Source organism: Ascaphus truei, chromosome 2 (assembly GCF_040206685.1).
Source record: "Ascaphus truei isolate aAscTru1 chromosome 2, aAscTru1.hap1, whole genome shotgun sequence".
Taxonomy (NCBI): domain Eukaryota; kingdom Metazoa; phylum Chordata; class Amphibia; order Anura; family Ascaphidae; genus Ascaphus; species Ascaphus truei.
The window spans coordinates 202,013,970-202,035,975 of record NC_134484.1 but is presented as its reverse complement, the minus strand read 5'-3'; the positions used below and the strand labels follow the sequence as shown (position 1 = coordinate 202,035,975).

Below are 22,006 nucleotides of genomic sequence, written 5' to 3'. Positions count from 1 at the left end.
ATGGGGGTGGTTTTTTTTGGTATGTATTTTGTGGAGGGGGTTGAGTGAGAGTGGGGTAATTGACTGAAGGTAGGGGCGAGTGAGAGGAGAGAGGGGGGAGTGAGGAAAAGAGGGAGCAACAGTGAGACGCAGGGGAGATAAATACATACGAGGTGGGAGGGGGGAGAGTGAGTGAGACGGAGGGGAGAGAAATACATGGGTAGAGGGTGGGAAATAGAGGGGGCTAGTGAGGATTGGAATTTTGTGATTTACCCCTGTCGAACCCAATATGTGTCAGCCAGATAGGGGTTCCCCGAGATTTTTCAAAATACTTCAAGGGTTCCTCCAAACAAAAAAAGTTAGGAATCACTGCTCTAGATTGAGCGCTGGTCCCTCAATACCGCCTATATCTGTTTGCGCTTGTTTCTCCTTATTTGTATGTCATTCTGTTTACGTAATTAATGTCATTCTCTATCGCTACTGTACCACACCGTGGAATATGTTGGCGCTTTACAAATAAACGAGGATGTTCATAATAATGTGTGGGTTGGATTTGCTCTATCTACTCTATTTTTATGTAGAATAACGTCTTCACCATGTTTTAGCACAGATAATGTCTTCATTTGTACACAAGAAACCAAATGTTTGCCATGGAAAAGACCAAAAAATTTTTACGAAGCCAATTCAATTAAGTTCCTCATAAAATGTTGCGTTTTCTCAGCCAAATAGAAATGCACTTTAAATAAAGGGCTCTAACACAACTAGGAGTGCAGGTAATATATACCACACACATGTCGTGCTGTGCTCATTACAGCTATGGTAGTGGAGAGTGATGGTGCAAACTAATAGTTCAGAGATCCTCATTAGGGCTTCCAGAAGGCAAAAGTCTATTAACAGATGAAGGTTGCATTGATGAGTATACAGTGTAGGAAAGACTCATACAGTATGGCCTTTTTTCTAAACACTTCTCATTACCAAGGAGCCAAGAGGATTTCCAAATGTAAACTGCTAAATTCAAAGTGACTGCCAGTGCCAGGTGGTTGAGTGCTTTCATGTGCATTCTACCACAGTATTGGGCAATAGCAGCTTGTTAAGAAAGGACAAAGTAGCACAGCAATGTTCTGTCCTAACCGCGACACAGAGAAAATTAAGTAGATGGAAAGTCTCTTGCATGTGTCAGAGTATGGTGACAGATGTACGTACGCACATCCTGTCCTGGGACCTTGTGAAGAATCAAGGATATATTCACCGCATGCTAAAATGGTCTTGGCATGTACTTATTATTAAGGAAGCATAAACATTGACCATATCAAAAACATTTCTCTGCCCTGTTAAAATAGTAGAAAGCTAAAAGAATTCCAAGAGGACTTAAGACTCCTCAAAATGCCCACATATGGTTTTGGACAACGAGGAGTTCATTAACAAATGGCATACTATTATGGATGACTGTTCTTTGCAGATAATGCAATTGCTAATAGATGAACGTATCATCACTTGAAGAGTTTGGGAGAACAAATTGCAGAGTTAAAAGAGCAGGTCGTAAAAGAAATGCCTGTTGAAGCATTAGTTTATTTTGAGAAAAAATTGGAAGAAAAAATAGAGGGTTATGAGATTACTCAGATAAACCTCAAAAAGTAAAAATACATAAGAGATAAAATAGATTATGAGGTTAACAAACAGTACAATTAGGCAAGACACAAGGAAAGTCATGTAATTGAAAAGACTTCTCAAAGATCAGAAAAAAGTAATCATTTAAAAACAAGACATTATCTACTGTACCAAAGGAGAGAGAGGGAGGAAAAAACCTTGCTGACAAAATCTAAAGGTAGTACAGTAATTACACACAGAACCATGAGGTAAATAAGATATACATACACACACACACACACACACACACACACACACACACACACACACACACACACACACACACACACACACACACACACACACACACATACATACACACACATACAGTCTTCGACAAATACAGTCCCCTGGACGCCCGGGGCGACTGCATTTTACTCCCTGGCGAGTTGTTTCGGAGGAGCGGCTTTTTGGCATTCTCCTCCAACTGCACTTAAAATGGCCGTGCAGCTAAAGCAGCGCGCCACATGAGCAGTGTCAGCCCCCTCCCCCCCTTAGCCTCATCCTGCGTGGGAGGGGCGGACAGGAGCCACCAAAAGTGTTGCGGGGCCTGAAGGGAAAGTGCTCCTGATGCCAACTTGAGGCGGAGTCAGCGGCAACGGGGACTGGACCAGGTACCGGGGGAAGGGGGGGACACCCACACACTACCGCACCCCACCCCCCCTTCAGAGCCGAGGTAGCTATCCTGGGCCTGGGATGCTGCGGTGAGCCGAGCCCCAGCAGTCCCGGTGCTGTCCCCCCCCAGGTCCCCGCTTCCCCCCCCCCGGTCCCTGTGTCAGCCCGCGGGGCGGGAGATGGGAGCGGAGATGTCCCCTCAGGTCACCGCTTCCCACCCGGTCCCTGTGTCAGCCTGCGGATCGGGAGAAGGGAGCAGAAGCGTGGTGGTGGTGCTGGTCACGGCCTTTCCTCTCTTCCACCCCCCCCCCCGTGGAGAGGGAGAGAGTATATGGGAGAATGTTTGTGTGTGTGTGTGTGTGTGTGTGTGAGTGTATGGGAGTGTGTGTGTGTGTGTGTTACACCAGAGGTACCCAGTCAGTCAGTCACCACCCCCCCCAGTCAGTCACCCCCCGTCAGTCAGTCACCCCCCCGTCAGTCAGTCACCCCCCCGTCAGCCAGTCACCCCCCCCGTCAGCCAGTCACCCCCCCACCAGCCAGTCACCCCCCCCACCAGCCAGTCACCCCCCCCAGCCAGTCACCCCCCCCAGCCAGTCACCCCCCCACCCCCAGCCAGTCGTCACCCCACCCCCAGCCAGTCGTCACCCCCCCTCCAGTCAGTCAGTCACCCACACCCCAGCCAGTCACCCCCCCCAGTCAGTCACCCCCCAGTCAGTCAGTCACCCCCCAGTCAGTCAGTCACCCCCCAGTCAGTCAGTCACCCCCCAGTCAGTCAGTCACCCCCCAGTCAGTCAGTTACCCCCCCAGTCAATCACCCCCCAGTCAGTCAGTCACTCCACCCCCCGGTCTCCCCCCTCTCTGTCTCTCTCCCCTCAATGTATCTGGATATCTTATTTACCCTGTATATATTAACTGTCCTATACTTTACCGAAATAATCTATACAGCTTTGTTCCAGATTTGACTCTCAAGCTCCAGACAGGAGACATCGGAATCCCCCGTAACCCAGAAGACAGGTAGGGAACGCCTCCCCTCCAATTTATAACATTGCGGGAATGAGGTACCTGGACATTGAGGGACTGCGGATCAGGTAAGATCCCAGGGGGCACCCAGACACTGGATAAAGAGTGCAGGAAACTAGTCATTCACATCTGGCTTTTTTTTGTAAATCCGACACACACACACACACACGTAACCAGGACTAATTATAGTATAATGTCATACAATAAATAAACTTATGTCAAAAACAAATGTTGTTCTTACTAGGAATTTATTCAATTTAAGGGGCCAGTAGATTTTTGGGTGATTTGTCTACCACTGGATATTGAGGATTGGCTTGTGTAATACGAGCTTGAGACAAAAGGTGGCACTGAGTGCTCATTTGCATGTCATTTCCCAGAATCCCTTGCTGCAGATGCAGAAGACATGCAAATGAACATACAGTAATATTTACAGTTGCTTTATGCTTTACTGTGGAGGGTTTTTGTCACTTTTTTACCCACCATAACCTTAATGACAGTGGTGATTACCTAGTCTAGTCTCAAACCTGCTTGCCATTAAGACCAGCCTCACACTGATGATACCCATCAAGGTTGAAACATGTATGTGAGTAGGTCTAATGGCTTTGCATCTCATCCCAGCCTCTGTTTAAAAGCTGTGTTTAAAACAGCATGCATTGGCTTGTGTAATACGAGCTTGAGACAAAAGGTGGCACTGAGTGCTCATTTGCATGTCATTTCCCAGAATCCCTTGCTGCAGTGGAAGTGCTGTATGCTGGGTGACAATGGGGAAAGACAGGGTTGCAGACCTGTCTAAGACATGCAAATGAGCATACAGTAATATTTACAGTTGCTAGATATATAGATATATATATAAATAAAAAAAATCATGATGATAGATTTGACTATAACAAAAGAGAGAAACATGATTAGAGGACCTTCGCATGGTACAAAACAGAAACTAGATAATATATAACAATCTAGAAAACATCAAGCCAATGGGAAGGATAATATACCTCAGGTTCAGAGTGAGTATTCAGCTAGTGACTCTGAACCCTCTACTCCCCCAGTCCCTTCTACTCCATCCGGTAAGGAGAAGGATTTTCACCAGCGTACGGGAGCAATCCCAAAAAAGGAAACCTTACCCCTCCGATCCCCGGAAACAACATCTTGGTTAAGAGGAGGAAGAAAAAAGGGACCTATAGGGCAGCGATGCGCAAACTGGGGGGCGCGCCCCCCTGGGGTGGCGGGAGAATTTGCAGGGGGGGCGCGAGCGGTTACAGAGGAACTGGGCATTAAATGCAATGCCGGGGGAGGCTCGAGGCCTTTGTAACCAACTTACCTGCTGCCAGCCGGGTCTTCGGCGACGCGGTGCGTCAAATGACGTCACATCACGTGACCCGCGACGTAATTTTACGCCGAGCCATCGGGAGAGGGGGCGAGAACGCTGCGGCTCCTGGGAAGGGGGCCGCAGCTCCAAAAATTTGCTTGTCGCTGCTATAGGGGGAGCACAGGTAAGGGAAACAAAACCGAGCTCCACTCCAAAACAGAATTCACAGCCGAAATGTTAAAAGAACTCGACATTTATAAATGTATCTAAATGCCAATTATCCACAGCACAGGTCAATGTCCTCACTAAGGGCCTTACTTTCTCCCCTGTGAATCAATCAGCCAAATGAGTTCAACTTGTATGTTGACTTACAATAATTCATAAGAAAAAAACACACTGAAAAAGGCATTTCACAAAGTTTGCTACAAAGTTTTCCACACCCTCTACAAGAGAAGTAGATTATACTCAAATTATTGAGGATACAATTATATCTTGTGATGATATTGGAGAGGGGTCGGTATATGATTCCTATGTGGATGCAAACACATTAGATGAGATGCTTTTTCAGAATATGTTGGAATTAGCTGATGAAAATAAAAGGTTACTGGAGGTACAAAATGATACACTTATTGGTAATGTATCTTCGAAGATAAGGGATGAAGATACGTTACATGATCTTTTGAGTTTATATATGGATAGTGATGATGCTAAAAAAAAAGCTGTGTGTGCGGTGCACGCGCATAGTAAGTGAAACTTCTTTGACTTTGACTTATAACGCGCGTGCTCGGCACACATGTGTCAGTCAGTGTATATGTATGTGTGTCAGTCAGTGAGTATGTATGTGTGTCAGTCAGAGAGTATGTATGTGTGTTTGTTTGTGTGTGTGTGTGTGTCAGTCAGTGTATGTATCTGTGCCGGTCAGTGTATGTATCTGGACCGGTCAGTGTGTGTATTTGTGTCAGTGTGTGCATGTGTGTCAGTGTGTGCATGTGTGTCAGTCAATGTGTGTGTGTATGTGTGTGTGTGTGTCAGTCAGTGTGTGTGTGTGTGTGTGTGTGTGTCAGTCAGTGTGTGTGTGTCTGTCAGTCAATGTGTGTGTGTGTGTGTGTGTCAGTGTATGTCTCTCTCTCTCTGTGTTGTGTGAATGTCTCTCTGTGTCGGTCAGTGTGTGTATGTGTGTCAGTCAGTGTGTGTATGTGTGTCAGTCAGTGTGTATGTGTGTCAGTCAGTGAGTTTATGTGTGTCAGTCAGTGTGCGTGCGTATGTGTGTCAGTCAGTGTGCGTGCGTATGTGTGACAGTCAGTGTGCGTGCGCGTGCGTCAAAGTGTGCATGCGTCAGTGTGTGTGTGTATGTGTTTATTGGCAGCAGTACCAGCATCATGAATGTTGAGCGGGTGGGGGAGCTCACAGTGGGTGGGAAGGAATAGGCACATCATTCAGGGGCGGTGTTCGGTACATCACTGGGGTGTGCGTGCGTGCGTCAGTGTGCGTGTGTGCGTCAGAGTAAGTGTGTGTGTGTGTGTGTGTGTCAGTGTGTGTATGTGTCAATGTGTGTATGTGTCAGTCAGTGTGTGTATGTCAGTGTATGTGTATCTCTCTGTGTGTACACACCATATGTCTTCTCTGTCTGTGTCCTGCCCCCTCTCTCCTGACTCCCCCCACCCCCGGCGGAGCTGCGGACCCGGGGGGGCTCAGTCTGAGTCTTCTGAGCAGATACCCCCCCACCCCCCGGCGGCGCGCTCAAGCTCCCCCCTTCCCCACCCCCCGGCGGCGCGCTCAAGCTCCCCCCTTCCCCACAACCCGGCGGCGCGCTCAAGCTCCCCCCTTCCCCACCGGCGCGCTCAAGCTCCCCCCTTCCCCACCCCCCGGCGGCGCGCTCAAGCTCCCCCCTTCCCCACCCCCCGGCGGCGCGCTCAAGCTCCCCCTTCCCCACCCCCCGGCGGCGCGCTCAAGCTCCCCCCTTCCCCACCGGCGCGCTCAAGCTCCCCCCTTCCCCACCCCCCGGCGGCGCGCTCAAACCCCCCCATTCCCAGGCTGTTAGGAGCGGCGCGTCCATCGGCATGGCAGCGGGCGGGGAACAGCGCCGCTGCCAGCCGCTTCTGCGCATGCGTGGCGCACGGCATGGCAGCGGGCGGGGAACAGCACCGCTGCCAGCCGCTTCTGCGCATGCGTGGCGCGCTCAAGCTCCCCCCTTCCCCACCCCCCGGCGGCGCGCTCAAACCACCCTATTCCCAGGCTGTTACGAGCGGCGGCGGCGCCAGCAGCAGCCTCCCTCCTCCTGTCCATCGGCATGGCAGCGGGCGGGGAACAGCGCCGCTGCCAGCCGCTTCTGCGCATGCGTGGCGCGCGGCATGGCAGTGGGCGGTGAACGGCGCCGCTGCCAGCCGCTTCTGCGCATGCGTGGCGTGCGGCATGGCAGCAGGCGGCGGAACAGCGGCAGTTTTAGGAGGGTGAGGCGTGTGTGGGAGGGTGAGGCGTGTGTGGGAGGGTGAGGTGTGTGGCGGCGATTAGGAGCCACATGTGTCAGGGGGCGTGTGAGCGGAGCGGCGTCCATTACGTGACGTCACTTCCGTTTCACATTTCGCCCCCCATCTATCCAGTTTTATCCCATCAGAGGTGCCACTAAAGAAGTTTCACTTCAAAAATATTATTCACACTACCCTGAAGCCCAAATCTGTGTTTTATCCACACGAATCCCTATGTGGAACTCTTTGGCAAGTTAGTGGAGAAAGAATTTAAAATAATGTGTAGGGACAAACGGTACTGTATGATACAGGACAATCTTAGTCAACAGGAGAGAAGGGCCCTTAAGGAATTAAATCAAAATGGTGATCTAATTATGCGCCAGGCTGATAAGGGTGGGGATACTCTTCTCCAAGATCATGAGGATTATTTTAGGGAGGCCTTTCGCCTCCTGGAAGATGGGGTCTCATATAAACGCTTAGCTGGGGACCCAACCTTAAAAAATCAAGTAATCCTCAAAGAACATCTCCTTTGTGCCCAAACTTTAGGTATTTTATCAGGAAAAGAGTTTATCTATATTTATAAGGCATACCCACGTTCCGATAATGTACCATATCCCCAAAATACATAAAACCTTGATGGATCCCCCTAGCCATCCCTCTGTGTCTGGGATAGATTCAAATCAATCTAATGTATCACATAATGTTGATACGTTTCTGGCACCACGCACTGCAGCACTTCCTTCTTTTTTAAGGGACAGCACAGATGTTATTAATTAGTTAAAAACGTGTTGAAGCTGTTTCTTACTTTCTGCACAAGGATTATTCTTTAAAGCACTATTTAACAACAATTTATAGTTGATAGTATTATTTTTATATTGAATCACAACTATTTTTTGTTTGAGGGTCAATTCTAGCTCCAGACCACTGGGACCCCTTTTGCCCCCAATTATGCGGGACTGTTTATAGGGAAATGGGAATTGGACTATATTTGGAATTCAAACAAGTTCACTCAACATCTAAAATATTAATCGGAGATATATAGATGATATTCTAATTGTTTGGGCAGGAACTTTGGAAGATCTAAATAACTTTACCAGTTACTGTACTTAAATAATAATGACAAATCTTCAATTGAGTGGTGCGAACCAACATATTGAGATAAACTTCTTGGACCTCAACTTTTAATTTCAAGATAATCAAATTGTTACAAAAACATACTTTAAGCAAGTTGATGTAAACCCATATTTGGACTGCCGTAGTAATCATTGTAATCAATGGCTTAACAATATTCCCTATGGCCAAATGATATGAGTTCGTAGGACTTGTTCTCAAAGAACAGACTTTGAAGAACAATCAGGACTTTTAGACAAGAGGTTTACCGATAAAGGTTATGATGATTTACTTGTGAACAAATCTATCCAAGTAAAATCACCCAAGAGACCAATTATGAATTCCTAAGAAACGTACAGCAAATGTGATAGAAAATGAATCTGGTATAACACCACTTTAAAGCACAGGATTCTGCAAACAAGAGAGAAAAATAAGAAAGATTCTACAAAAGCAATGGGGTATCTTGCAAATGGACCCCATTTTACATGATATGATTGCAGCTAAACCTAAAATAGCATTTAGAAAGGCAAGAAATATTAAAAACATCTTGGCCCCTAGAGCATTAAAAAGGGTAACAGCCCAATCAGTTTCTAATGGGAATTTTCTTTGTAAACCTGTAGGGAATTACATATGTGGCAAATATGTCATGTGCAAGTACATGGCGCGTGATAAAAGCATATGTGATAGGAAAACGGGCAAAATACACAATATTAAACTATTTATTAATTGTTTAATATCATATGTTGTGTATGACATGGATTGCCCATGCCACTTATGGTATGTTGGCAAGACAATAAGACCAATGAAAACGAGAATTGGTGAACATACAAGTGGAATAAAAAATGCTCAGCGCCATTTAGAGAAGGGGAAGAAAATGCACAACTTGGCGCAGCACCTTTTGACCCATCATGATGGTAAACCGGATGGCTTACAATTTAGAGGGATCAAAATTGTTCCTAGAGATCTAAGGAGAGGAGATAGGGATAACATTCTCCTCCAAAAACGAACAATTTGGGATTTATACCCAAAGCTAGCAAAGCGCCAGGAGGTTTAAATGAACTAATAGAACTAGTTCCCTTCTTGAAATAGTATCCCTCTTGTTATTTAATGTAGGATATTTCAACACTCGTTCTCAGTTTTTATTGCCTTTTTCTTGATCCTGCTGGAAGTGATTATATTGTTTAGAACCTTATATGTTTTCATGTTATGTTGGTTATGGATTATTGTTGTGATATTTAGTTTTTGATATATGTATATATCTTTATATAAATGTAGAAAGTTTATTTATATTCACAACCTTAAGAGCATTTTATTTAGAGGGTTTGATATACACTTTATATTTGTCATTTATACGGAAATATTTAATATCAGGGTTTACACATGTATACAGTATATTGTGTTTGGGAGAAAGATTACATATATTTTTTTGTTATTAGAATATTATATGTCATGTTGGTTGTTATGTTGTGTATATGTATTTTCTTTACCTTATGTCTCTTTCACGTGTTTAGTCAATTGTGCATTTACGCCTGTCTTTATATATTTTATGGTAACTTTTAAATTGTTGATAAGTTTGTTTTAACCCGTTTTTTGATTTCTGCTCGTGTGCCATTGCTTTTCTAATATACCAACATTGATCGGCACGGATTGAGCGGCTCATTGGCAATTAGTGGTGCGTTCCTGATTGAAGGTTGGGTATTGTGTTTTTGTCATTTAACCTGCCACAGGACATTTAAGGCGCGAAACATGTTGCGGTAAGGTCCTCACGCAGCGACGTGTCATCGTGATGACGATACCCGGAAGCTACGATCATCTCATCTCCACGAAGACGCTATACCTATAAGCTAAGTTGCTTTCCCTGAACATCTAGGGACTCAGCCCTTTACCATACTTACTCCTTTCCATCTTGGATTGTGAGCCCTTGGGGGGTACTGAGAAGCCTTCAGACTTATTTTGGGACAGGTTTTTCTGTGGCAATGATATCTTGATGAGATGATGTTAGGATCTTTATGATCCCTTCTCTTTATTGTAATGTGTTATTGTATTTAATATACATAAAAATCATTGAATGGTATTTGATTTTTGTTTTTTCTCTAATTTTGCGCCTTTTTATGTTTTATCTGGCCTCTTAAACACATTAAATCAAATGTCACATTAGTCTCACAATAACTTGTTACAGGCACAGTACAGAAACTAGAATGAACAGTATTCATAATGCTAAATATTTAATGAATAGAGTTACAATCTGCATTACATGTATCTATGGCAGAAAACAGGAGACCATAGCCTAATGATACCCTGGGATGCACCACTTAAGTAAAGGTACAGATGTAGCCAGCGTTGTTGCAGCCGCTGGCGCGCTCCCGCAGGAGAAATGGCCCAGCCGTTTCTTGCGCACTTCTGATTCAAAACAATGACCGCTTCTCCCAATGGTGTGTTCTGTATGTCCCGCTGCAACACAACTACAGAAATAATAACTTTGGCTACATCTGTAATTTAAAAGGTCACAGAACAATCCAAAGCATTTCTCTGCCGGCACAACTGTTGCTAAGGCCTCGTCCAGGGTGGGTAGAGGCGCGCTGGCACTCCAGCGCAGCGCCCTGCTCGGCCGGACAATTCCTGGCCGGCTAGGTGCGCGCGCGGCCTCTACGTCATGGAGCTGGCTCGTCCTCATTGGGCAAACCGCTGACGTGACGCGCTTGTGAGCGGCAAATTCTAATTTGCTCGCTCAGCAAGCGGCTGAGCACCGAGCAGGCGCACCCACTCACGCAGGACACGTGCATTGTCGCAACGCTCAGCACCACCCTGGACGAGTCCTAAGGCCTCGGGCATGGTCAACGCTTAGGCGCTGACCCGTCCTGAGGCGCGCTGCTGCTCGGCACTGAGCCCCTGCAGCCGCAATGAGAGCGGCTTTAGCAGGGGCTCGCGCACGCTTCTGCACGCCTGCGGAAGCGGGTATCTTAAGAAATCTTTAGTTTCTTCACTTGCTGGAGCGCAGGGCCGGTCACGTGAGCGGTTCGCCCAATGCGGGCGAACCAGCTCCGTGACGTCACTGGCCCGCCCCCAGACACGCCCATGGATGGTGCGCGCTCTAAGGCCAGGGAAAGCACCGCTTTCCCTCAGCGCACCTCCGCACGGCTTCAGTCTCTATGGACTATGCCTAAGAGAGCAGCGCTGACAGTTTTGTGTTCTGCACAGCAGCCCGGCTGATAAAGTTCAATAGTTAGGAGATATATAAAAAAGTAATTTTAAAAACAACGTGAGTACATCTTGTGTTCGTCTAGTAAAAAAGGTATAAAACACTTTCCAGTGTTATTGCTGAACATCGGTTCATCAGCACGGATTACAATGTAAAGATAGGAGTAATTTTTCTTTCCCATTTAGGGCACAGTTTATACAGGGGCTGTCTTAGTGTTCAGACATCCCTGCACAGGTGAAAATTCTCCCACTGTACCACACTATTCAATAGAATATTTGGAATGAGGATCACATAGTTTGGTCAGGGACAATGCCAGGTTGTTCAGACACGTAAATCTGCAAAGCTTTATAAGTTGGTTCTACTCTCTCTCGCCCCCCTCCCCCTCAAAGAATTACAGTGACAAACGCCATGCCATTTAAAAACACAACAGGGGTAAGAGGGCATGTGACATCAGATACAGAAACTGTTTCTGGCATTGTAAAGAACTCAACAAAGATAAAAGACAAATGGTCTGCATCGACAAACTGGCACAATTATTTTAGCCAATGGTAGTCACAACTTTTCAAAACACACTACTTCAAGGTCATTAAAATCTTCAATCAGTAATAACAATACAATTACGGTATTTTACAACATCTACAGTGATTTTGAAGTCAATGGGGAATTTTGTCCGAAATACATACACAGATTTTTGCAAGAAAACTGCAAACTTATACAGGTATTCTGCATATGACTAAATGCTTACCATGAAAATAGTCTGCTATGACGACATTTCACTATCACAATTGCCTCTACAATCCATTGAAGTTTGAGCTTTGGCAAACTCATCCAACAGCAGAGGGGTTACCAATCGTTATTATATGTATGGTCTCATCTCATCCTAGAGACAAAGAAGTCCAGAGCAACATCCAACGTGACAAAAATACACAGTGAAATACCTATACAGGCAGGCCTCGGTTATCCGACACAATGCGTTACTTAAAATGGCGTGATAGCGAAACGTTGTAAAGCGAAACACGTTTTCCCATAGGAATACTGTTTAAATGAAAGGTTCCGTTCCTGAAGGCATTTTTTAACACTAAAATATACCAAATATATAACGCAGGCAATAAGATATGCAGCACACACAAATTATATAGTGTATATACTGTATTATATATATAATATAACATATATTATTTATATTATATAGTATAATATTATATAGTATAATATAATATTATATATATGCTTACGACGCTTTGCAATGCTGTGTATGTGTATATATATACACACATATATACACACACACACACACACACACACACAGATAGATTTTACCAGATGGGGGTCCGGGAAAAAACGAGACAGCACACAGCCAAGGAAATCCAGAGATATTGTATTCAAGATAAAAACATGGCACTGCATCCAACGTTTCGGTCATCAAAGTGTGACCTTCCTCAGGGACGTGGCTGTGTGATGTCTCGTTATTTCCCGGAACCCCATCTGGTAAAATCTGTGTATGTGCATATATGGGATAAGCATCAGTGGATTATCTGTTTACAGTGTGCCAACTGCCCTATGTATATGTATATGTAGAGGTATCAGTACCGTGTTAGCCGAGCTTCAATAATCAGAAAATAAATAGATGATACCGTTCTGTGGCTAACGAAATGCTTTTATTTGTGCGAGCTTTCGAGATACACTGATCTCTTCTTCCGGCGATGTTACAATGAATGATATATATATATATATATATATATATATATATATATATATATATATATATATATATATATATATATATATATATATATATATATATACATACATACATACATACATACATACATACACACACACACAACGTTGCAAAGCGTCGTAAGAGCGTTGGATAAGCCGTTTTGGCGTTGTAAAAATGAACATAGGTATGCATTGCATAGCGTTGGATAAGCCATTTGTTGTAAAACGAAGCGTTGTAAAACGAGGACTGCCTGTATATCTCTTGAAAAAGGGGTCATTTAGTTAACCCTTTGGCCAAAGCGTATAAGCCTGCGAGCCACTTTCAGGGCATGACCATAATATCGCAGGTCCTAACACGAACTGGTTAAAATCCTTATTTACCTCTATAATTAGGGGAAGGATGGTCCTGGCATTGAACCTATCGCAACCACCTGCATGAAAAGAAAACCTGCTTACCTGGACAGTGGGGAGGGGTGAGCTTTAAACCCTGGCTGGGAGAAGCCACTAACCTCCAAAACAGCTGAGACCAGCTGTACAAAGAAAACAAACACACAGATACCCAGCAAGCTCTCAGAAACCCTGAAACCCCACTGTCCAAGTAAGCAGGTTGCGATATTATGGTCATGCCTTGAAAGTGACTTCTTGTTTTTACAATTAGCAATGCCCATTTGCACTCCTTTTGACACACACACACACACACACACACACTGTTAATTTGGGGGGGGGGGGGGGGGCGGGGGGGTCTGAAGGCTTGCTGGTTATCTGTGTGTTTGTTCTCATCTCATCCTACCTTACATGTTTAATATATATTTCAAATAAATGAGAATTATTGAAGTCCATTTTTTAATTTCCAATGCAATTGCAAACACTGCACAGGAAAACAATGTTATTATCTGTAGTGGAAAAACAAATGTTTTAGATATGTCCTACTAGCTGTGCCAGGAATGAAAGGTTGGGCAGGGAGGAGTGTGGACAGAAATTGTTATGTGATAAAAGGTGAACCCACTTGAACTCATCACTGTTATTTTATTGCCACTGAATAAACTTCCTAATAACAGCAACACTGTACGATGTTGGAAAAACATGATTACAGTATGATACTAAATATGGTATTTGCAGGTTTGATGGTGAATGTGAATGCATCCTAAAGTTTAGCACAGATCAATAGGTACGGATGATATTTCCAAAGAATAGCAATCCGTATGTAAAATTACAATTAGTACCTACACGGGCTACATAAAAGTTGTACGATTTGAGATCTAATTTCAAACTCATTTTTTATAGGCTTTAAGTGTTACTAAATCAAGCTCAAGGCAGTAGTTGCATGCATAATTCTTTGTGTAAATGTTTGGACAGCACCCAGCTACTACTAGGATTGGGCGACAAAGTTATCACCACAATAAAGATATTAAGAAATGTATTGCAATAACGATATATCGCCATGTCTACATTTGGTCGCAAAAAAAAAAAAGAAACGGGGCAGGGGGTCCAGAGGCTGGGGCAGGGGGTCCTGAGCAGAGGCTGGGGCAGGGGGCCCGAGCAGAGCCTCCATGATGTGCTGAGATGGAGTCTGGGGAGATCTGTTATTTTATATTGCATCTGCTACAGATGCTTAGGCAAAGACGTGCCACGCAGCCTCAAAGCAGACTCACCCTACCTGCAGTGGAAAAGGAGATGCTTGGAACCGCCTGGGAGGCATCCGAGAAGTAGCGGAGCAGAGGTGTGGTCACTGCTGTGGGTGGCTGGGTATATTTTTATAGTTAGGGAGGAAATAACTGGAGGGGGGTGGGGAAGAGAGTGTGGATTGCTGGACGGAAGGGAGCACATGATGCAAGACTGCAGTTGATAAGGTCAGTGCAGGTGGATAGGATTTTTCTAGCGTGTTTGGATATTTAAATATACATGTGGTCAGAAATGTTGAATAATTTCAGCAAATATTATGCCAGAATGTCATCAAATATGTTACTGCAGATATTAGAAATGTAGATAATGCAAGCCATCTGAGTGTTATTCTGTCTATTCAGTCTGAGAATCTGTGATGTTCTGTTTATGATATATTAGTTTTATGTTGCACTTACTCTTTGTGTATACAGCTGCAACTGCTGGTTTTGAACCACTTGCAATGCTGGAGCCGCACGGCATCCTCTCCCGTGCCGCGAAATTCCAGCAGCCAGACTAATGGCCCATAGGATTAACACAGTGGGGGTCCCTCCGTTTTAATGGAACTCGCGCTGCGTGAATCCTACCTGGCTTCACCGGTCTGTAATAGATGCGCAGTAAGAGATAGACTGAATCACTCTACCTGTGCACCTCTAATAGGCGATCGCGGGGCTTTTATTTTATTAATACAGTATTGTAGCATGGTGTCTCCGGAGCTTAACCGCATTGATTTCAGGTCCGGGGACCACCTACTTCCCGAGTTACATGCCCCGTAATGGGGTGTCGTTATCCCAGTGGCCATGTTTAAATTCTCCCGCGTCATGGCTCACGTGATCGTGACCAATGCAAGCGGATACCGGCACTCCATAATGGGCCCTGTAACTCGGGAGGCAGGGGGTCCCCAGACCTGAAAATCAATGTGGTTCAGCTCCGGAGACCCCCTGCTGCAATACTATGTTATCAAAATAAAATAAAACCAGCTTCATTACATTAGCGGCAAACCCCTAAAGCAATGAAAGGTTAAATCCAGACTACCTGGTTTATTGGAGGTAGAGGGGGTGAGTGAACGGGGTAGTTGCCCCAGGGTGGGTGGTTTGGCCTACCGGGAAGGTTGCAGGAGTGGGGGGGGGGGGTTTAACCCCTTCATTACCTTAGGGGTAGTAACCGTTATGGTAATTAAAGGGTTAACCCCTCCCACTACTCATGAGAGGCCTAAGCACCCACCCTGGGGCAACTACCCCATTCACAGACATCCTCTGCTCTCAAACATAAATACAATACACTAACCCCCCCCCCCCCACCCCCACATACAGTACAGTAATGGGCAAACTCCCTATTCTTATCTGGATAATAGGTTATGTGCTCATTACAAATTAAAACAACCAAAGAATTACCCAGTTAGCATATAGTAAAAAAAGTTTTACTTACCCCCGGCATCATGATGGTGTAAGGGAGTGCTCACCACAAACAAGGTGGGACCGCGAGTGAGGCCAAGGTGGGGATATGAACACCAACCCATAGCCACGTGGGCGCGTCTGTAGTGTAGATTGGTCGAGGTAGCGGGGTCAGGAGTACAGAGGAGTGGAGTCCGAAGGACAGCCAAGGTCAGGAACAAGGAGCTAGGTTATTAACCACTATGGTAATTAAGGGGATAACACCCCCTTCCGCTACCCACCCGGGAGATCTAACTACCCTCCCTAGGACAACTAACCCCTACCTCTCTACCCATCGATTGGCACAGTGGCACAACGATGCCCTATGGGCATGGGTTGCCACTATGGCAGTCAATGGGCAACCTAAAAAAAAAAAAAAAATAAGCACCAAAAAAACCACCACATTACATTGAAATAAAAAGCAGCATTTGCCCAAAAATGTATTGCTTGTCACCGAAAGGGGTCACACAGTGCAAGTCCCATTAAAACGGAGGGACCCCCGCTGTGTTAATCCGATGGTCCATTACAGCCTGCTGTGGAATCTCTAGTGGGAGTGTCCGCGAGATGGTCACGGATGTTCCTCGGACAGCAGTTTACCATTTACATGTATATATGCTAACATGTATGTAAATTATATTACTTATTATGCCCTTTATAACTAGCTGTTTAAGTGGGCATGTTGCCCTTAATGTAACACAAATAACATTTACACGGAGAGGATGTTAGTAATGGTAGCGTTGTATACAGGATTGCCATGACTACAAACCGGCATGACATAACGCTTACCCGTGTTGTGCGGCAATGGCGGCTGTCCACAGACGGAACACATTTGCAGACAGAGAAGATTCACCTACGTCTACATAAATAAAAAAGGTACCCAACCTCATGGGTTATTTAGACTCTTGACAAAGGGCTGCTGCCCGAAACGTCGGAGTCTCTGTGCGAGTGTCAGCTATGCAAGTGTTTTATTTTACATTTTCTCTAGGTCACTTTTATGCATTCCCTGTTTGTATACTTTACGTCTCTGTATATGCACACTTCAATACACTTAATATATTTTTCAAGACTTGACATCTTTACATGTTTAAGATAAAGCTATTTTCCCCATAATTGGTTCACTATATTTGAACACAATTCAACGAATACCAGATTATACAAATATTATATTGTGGTATTATGATATACAAACTCAGCATTTATTGCAGTTGAAAATTTGTAATATGCATTTATGAATTACAAAATAAATATGATGTCTCAGAAGCCAATAGCACAGCTCACATCTGTACAGAGATTAGAGAAATATTTCTTTGCGACCACACCAATTGGACTGAAATGTAATCTATTTTGTTTGCTACTCAATGACAATGCTTTCACAAATCCTAGAATGTTCTCACAACAAATCTGAGTGATGTTGTACATTGTATGCTAAACATTGCTTAAGTTCTATGGTCCTGTATACTGCACCAGTAATGAGTACTGTTCATCATCAATTTTACAGACGCAAATGTGTTTTCATGCAAATGCTTTCAATTTGCCAGCAGACTGCTGGACAGAGGAGTTGGCAATAGTATGTGCCAATCTCCAAAATAAGACAGCATACACATCTATCAAACTCCGAGTGATAGCATATGAACTTTACTGCTACAGACCTGTTTACTGAGAGCTACTTGGAGACGAAATAAAAACAGAAGCCTATAAGAGCCCTTATTTATTACTGTCATGCAGTAAGTAAAACAGATGTCAGACCCCAATAAACAACCCATAAATGATTATTTTGAGCACAATTTGAATCAAGCGGGTTTCTGAGGATCTTCTACTTACTATAACATATATGTGTACCTTCTACTTTGTAGAGCGGGGGAAGTCTTCAACATGGCTTTCCCTGTATTGACCCATAAAATGTACTTAGCCTAGTTTATGGCTATTGTTCTATAACATACAAAATGATGAACAATATTAATATTATGTGATGACAGAAAGAGAGACGAGCACGAACTTGTTTCAGAAAAGTTCAAAAGATATATTTTGGGCCACAAGCCCCAATTCTCACATACATACAGTACAGGTGCAGCCATGAGTATTCTAACACTACTTTGAAAAATCTGGGGCAATCTCCTAGTAATGCTGCAACATTTCTGTGACATTTCTGCAGAATGACTAATTGCCCATCGGATTAACACAGCGGGGGTCCCTGGTCAGTTTGAATGGGACTGCCAGGGACCCCCACTGTGTTAATCCTATGGGCCATTAGTCTGCCTGCAGAAATGTCACAGAAATGTTGCAGCATTACTGGTAGATTGCCCCAGATTTTCCAAGGCAAGTGTTCGAATACTCGTGGCTGCACCTGTATAAAATAATTCAAGTGCAGCATCAGAGGGTACATAGGACAGAAGTTTCATAATCACTGCTGTGTTGCCAATGTGTGTGGAGTATCCCATGGGGTGTTGTGCCTATGGAGAGCTGAAGCTGCCGGCAACAGGAGTGCTCCCGGCGTCCCTGTGCACTTCCACACTTCCGGGTTCCTCACTCCAGCATCTGGCGTCTAGCGTCAAAGGTGGCGATTTGCCAAAAGCACTCTAGTCTCATCATATATACTCTGGTTTGAAGAAACAGTGCCACCTAGCGAACCGTACGCGTTTCATTTGCCCATTAAGCTTCGTTAAGTTTTTGCTGCACTTGAATTACTTTATACTTAAGTGAGAATTGGGGCTTGTGGTCCAAAATATATCTTTTGAACTTTTCTGAAACAAGGTCGTGCTTGTCTCTTTTTCTGTCATTGCATGGTGTTGGAGGTCCCCTGGAGGTACCTTGAAGAGCAGAGGAATCTGGCCTTACGAAGATTAAGCACTGTCACCTTTTTCAGTATTTTAATATACTATATATTTTCTCTAGTGGGATTTTAAGTAGAGCACGGAACAATATATGTTTGCCTGTCAATATTAATATTACCACTCTGGCAAAGCTTCATTCCAAGGAAAAGGAAGAGTGTCTATAGGATTGGATGTTTTCACAGAGGCTGGAACTGGTATAAGTCCGAATAGCACCATCTCTCGCCATCTTTAAGGCCCATCTTGCAAGATATCTCTTTAACAGAGCATATGGATGGCTCTGTTGGAGGATACTATACACCTCATTCATTTACCATGACCCCTTGCAGACGCACTTACCAGAACACCCTCCTACGGTCTCTGTAAATACGGCCAATTTACCACTTAGATTATAAGCTCTTTGGGGGCAAGGACTCCTTTTCCTAATGTTACTTTTCTGCCTGAAGCTCTTATTCCCATAATGTTAAATTATGTCATGTGTATTTTCTGCTGTCAAGAGCCGTGTACATGGATGGCGCTATATAAAAGTTATGCATACATACAGGTTGATAAAGTGACTCGCTCACAAGGAGCCGAGGTTTAAACCGGATTCTCCACATGCAAAGCCAGTGCTGTTACTAGTTCTCCACATTGGCTCCATTACGATTAAGAGGAAATGCTATAATGATTCCGACACAGAGCAGGGGCAGAAGCGGTATGTAAGAGGGAAGGAATTCAAAGAGTTGAGGGAATCCCTTCTGAACACACACACAGTAATCCGATGCCTCTACATTCAATAACATTCTGTGCACAACAAAGTTTCCAGAGGCAGAGTTACAGTACACAGGCTTTCCCCAGCTGTGATGTCCCAAAGCCTGTTAAGGAGGGAGGAGGGGGGGGGGATGAAGATACCCTATACAACTTCAGCCATGTGGGTACTTTCAATGAACGGGGCCAGTTCTGATTTGTTAGACAGTATTCCGGGATTTGTATAAATAAATGCAGAAGTGCAAATTCCAGAACCCCAAGGAACCAACTTAAAAAGCAAACATGTTATTTGGTGCAGTATATTAACTAGCATTTAGGTATGAGTAGCAGGTTTAAAAGCAATGTCAATTTTAGTTCCTAATTAATATTAAGTTAAAACAACATTTTAGTTTCAGGTTTAAAATATTGGTATGTTTCAGTGCCAAAGTGGCTCACAATGCAATATTCTGTCCCAGTGGAAATGTTAAAAGGTCCAGTGACAAACCCTCTGGATTAGTTTTAGCTTGCTGCAACAGGTTCATGCTCCACCTTCCCCCCTTTGCTCCCTCCTTCTCCCTTGGCTACTTGACAGGTCAGACCGTTCTTTTTCTGTGTACCGGCGCCTGGCTGTTGCTCTATTACTTACTCAGAAGCATCGCTGTCGCTGCTATCAGGCTGCCCATCCTGACTCAGGACCTTGATCCCCAAGGAGTCTACAGTTCGCATCAAAATAGCCTCCATCGCTTCCACAGATAGCTTCTCCAGGACAATAACACGGCACCGGCTCAGCAAGGCATTGTTCACCTGGAAGGAAGGGTTCTCCGTGGTGGCCCCGATCAGAGTGATTGTCCCACACTCTACGTGAGGCAGAAAGGTGTCCTAGGCATGGGAGGAAGACAGAAGGAGCACATCAAGTACCCTGAGTGAGTAAGATCACCACAAGCAAACAGACTATTTAACAGTAAGATTGCTTATGAATTATATATATATATATATATATATATATATATATATATATATATATATATATATATATATATATATATATATATATATATATACACACACACATATATATATATATATATACACACATATATATATTTTGTATATAGTTCCAACAATATGTAAAGTGTTCAACAGTATTTAGTACAAAATTGACACTGGGTTTTGATCAGGCTCTTGCATATTAAAAAGACTAGAGCCTTTACTATTAGGACATCCTTTAATATGTATATAAAGGGGAGGGGGAAATGAAAGAAAAAACAAAGAAATGGCAACAACAAAAAATAATGCATGCATGGAATTAGGTAGCTACAACAATTTCTAGTTAGCCTATATCATAGCTAAGTGGTATTTAGAATATGTGAGCTTTTTTAAGTCTTCTCTCTTTCAGGCTGTAAATTCTGCCTTTCTGGACTTCTCTGAAAGTCTAAAAGAAGGATCTTAAATATGCAAGCTGTCACTCAGCCACTTATCAGCTAGTTAAGAAAGGTAGCATTTAAGGAAAGTCATTTTATTCAACAATTTAGGTTTGTTCTGGATAATGCAGTGAATCCTTCCAGTGAATCGTTTAAGCCATAGGCTCTTTGCTTCTTTTCGTATGGTGTAAACTTGATAGTCTACCAGGATTATGCTCTGCTGCATTCACGAAACGGAGCATGGCTTTCCATAATGCACTCAAACGTATTGATTGGAGAAACAGTGGAAACTAGAGAGAAATCCTATTCTAAAACCACATATAAAATGTTAGACTTTGTTATACCTTCAAAAGCAACTGATTCATTTTTACAATATTTTATTTTTTTGGGGGGGTACGGTCTCGACTGCCTCATTTTATTTATTTTCAATAAAGTATTTATTTTATTTTTCTCTGCAATGGAACCAGAAAAGACTATACAATTTTTTTAAAAATCTCGTCATTATTTTATTAGCAAATAACACCCATTAACAGAGAAAAATACTGTAAGTCTTTTATTCATTTGACCAAAAACACAACAAGTGAAAGTTTGGGATCTATTACTAGCTATACAAGTTTATTGACAGCTACCCCTCGCATTTCTGGGGTGCTCTTCTGTGATAAGAATTAGAACTATTACATTTGTTTTGGAGCAACGAGGAATAAGCAATAAATTTGTTTTGGTATTGTACACAATTTTGTGCACTTTTTTTTTTATGAATAACCTTAATGTGGTTTAATAAACAAAAACAGTAATTGAGCCAGTGACAGATTTGGAGGAATGACATCTGTCAAGCAGAGCTGTGGAGTGTCTTTCACACCTGATATCAGTTACATG

General features: G+C 43.7%; 2 protein-coding genes across 2 annotated transcripts in view; one reads left to right on the top strand and one right to left on the bottom strand.

Annotated features, from left to right (window-relative positions):
• WRNIP1 (WRN helicase interacting protein 1) overlaps nucleotides 1-22,006 on the bottom strand; it is a 72,034-nt gene that overhangs the window by 36,559 nt on the left and 13,469 nt on the right. The window contains exon 3 of the mRNA XM_075585827.1: nucleotides 20,356-20,588. Coding sequence (XP_075441942.1) covers nucleotides 20,356-20,588 — 233 coding nt within the window. The remainder of the gene's footprint in view (nucleotides 1-20,355; nucleotides 20,589-22,006) is intronic.
• The window catches only part of MYLK4 (myosin light chain kinase family member 4), a 159,728-nt gene continuing 158,037 nt past the window's right edge, over nucleotides 20,316-22,006 (top strand). Inside the window, exon 1 of the mRNA XM_075585825.1 lies at nucleotides 20,316-20,632. Within this exon, the coding sequence (XP_075441940.1) occupies nucleotides 20,595-20,632 (38 nt within the window). The 5' untranslated portion in view covers nucleotides 20,316-20,594. The remainder of the gene's footprint in view (nucleotides 20,633-22,006) is intronic.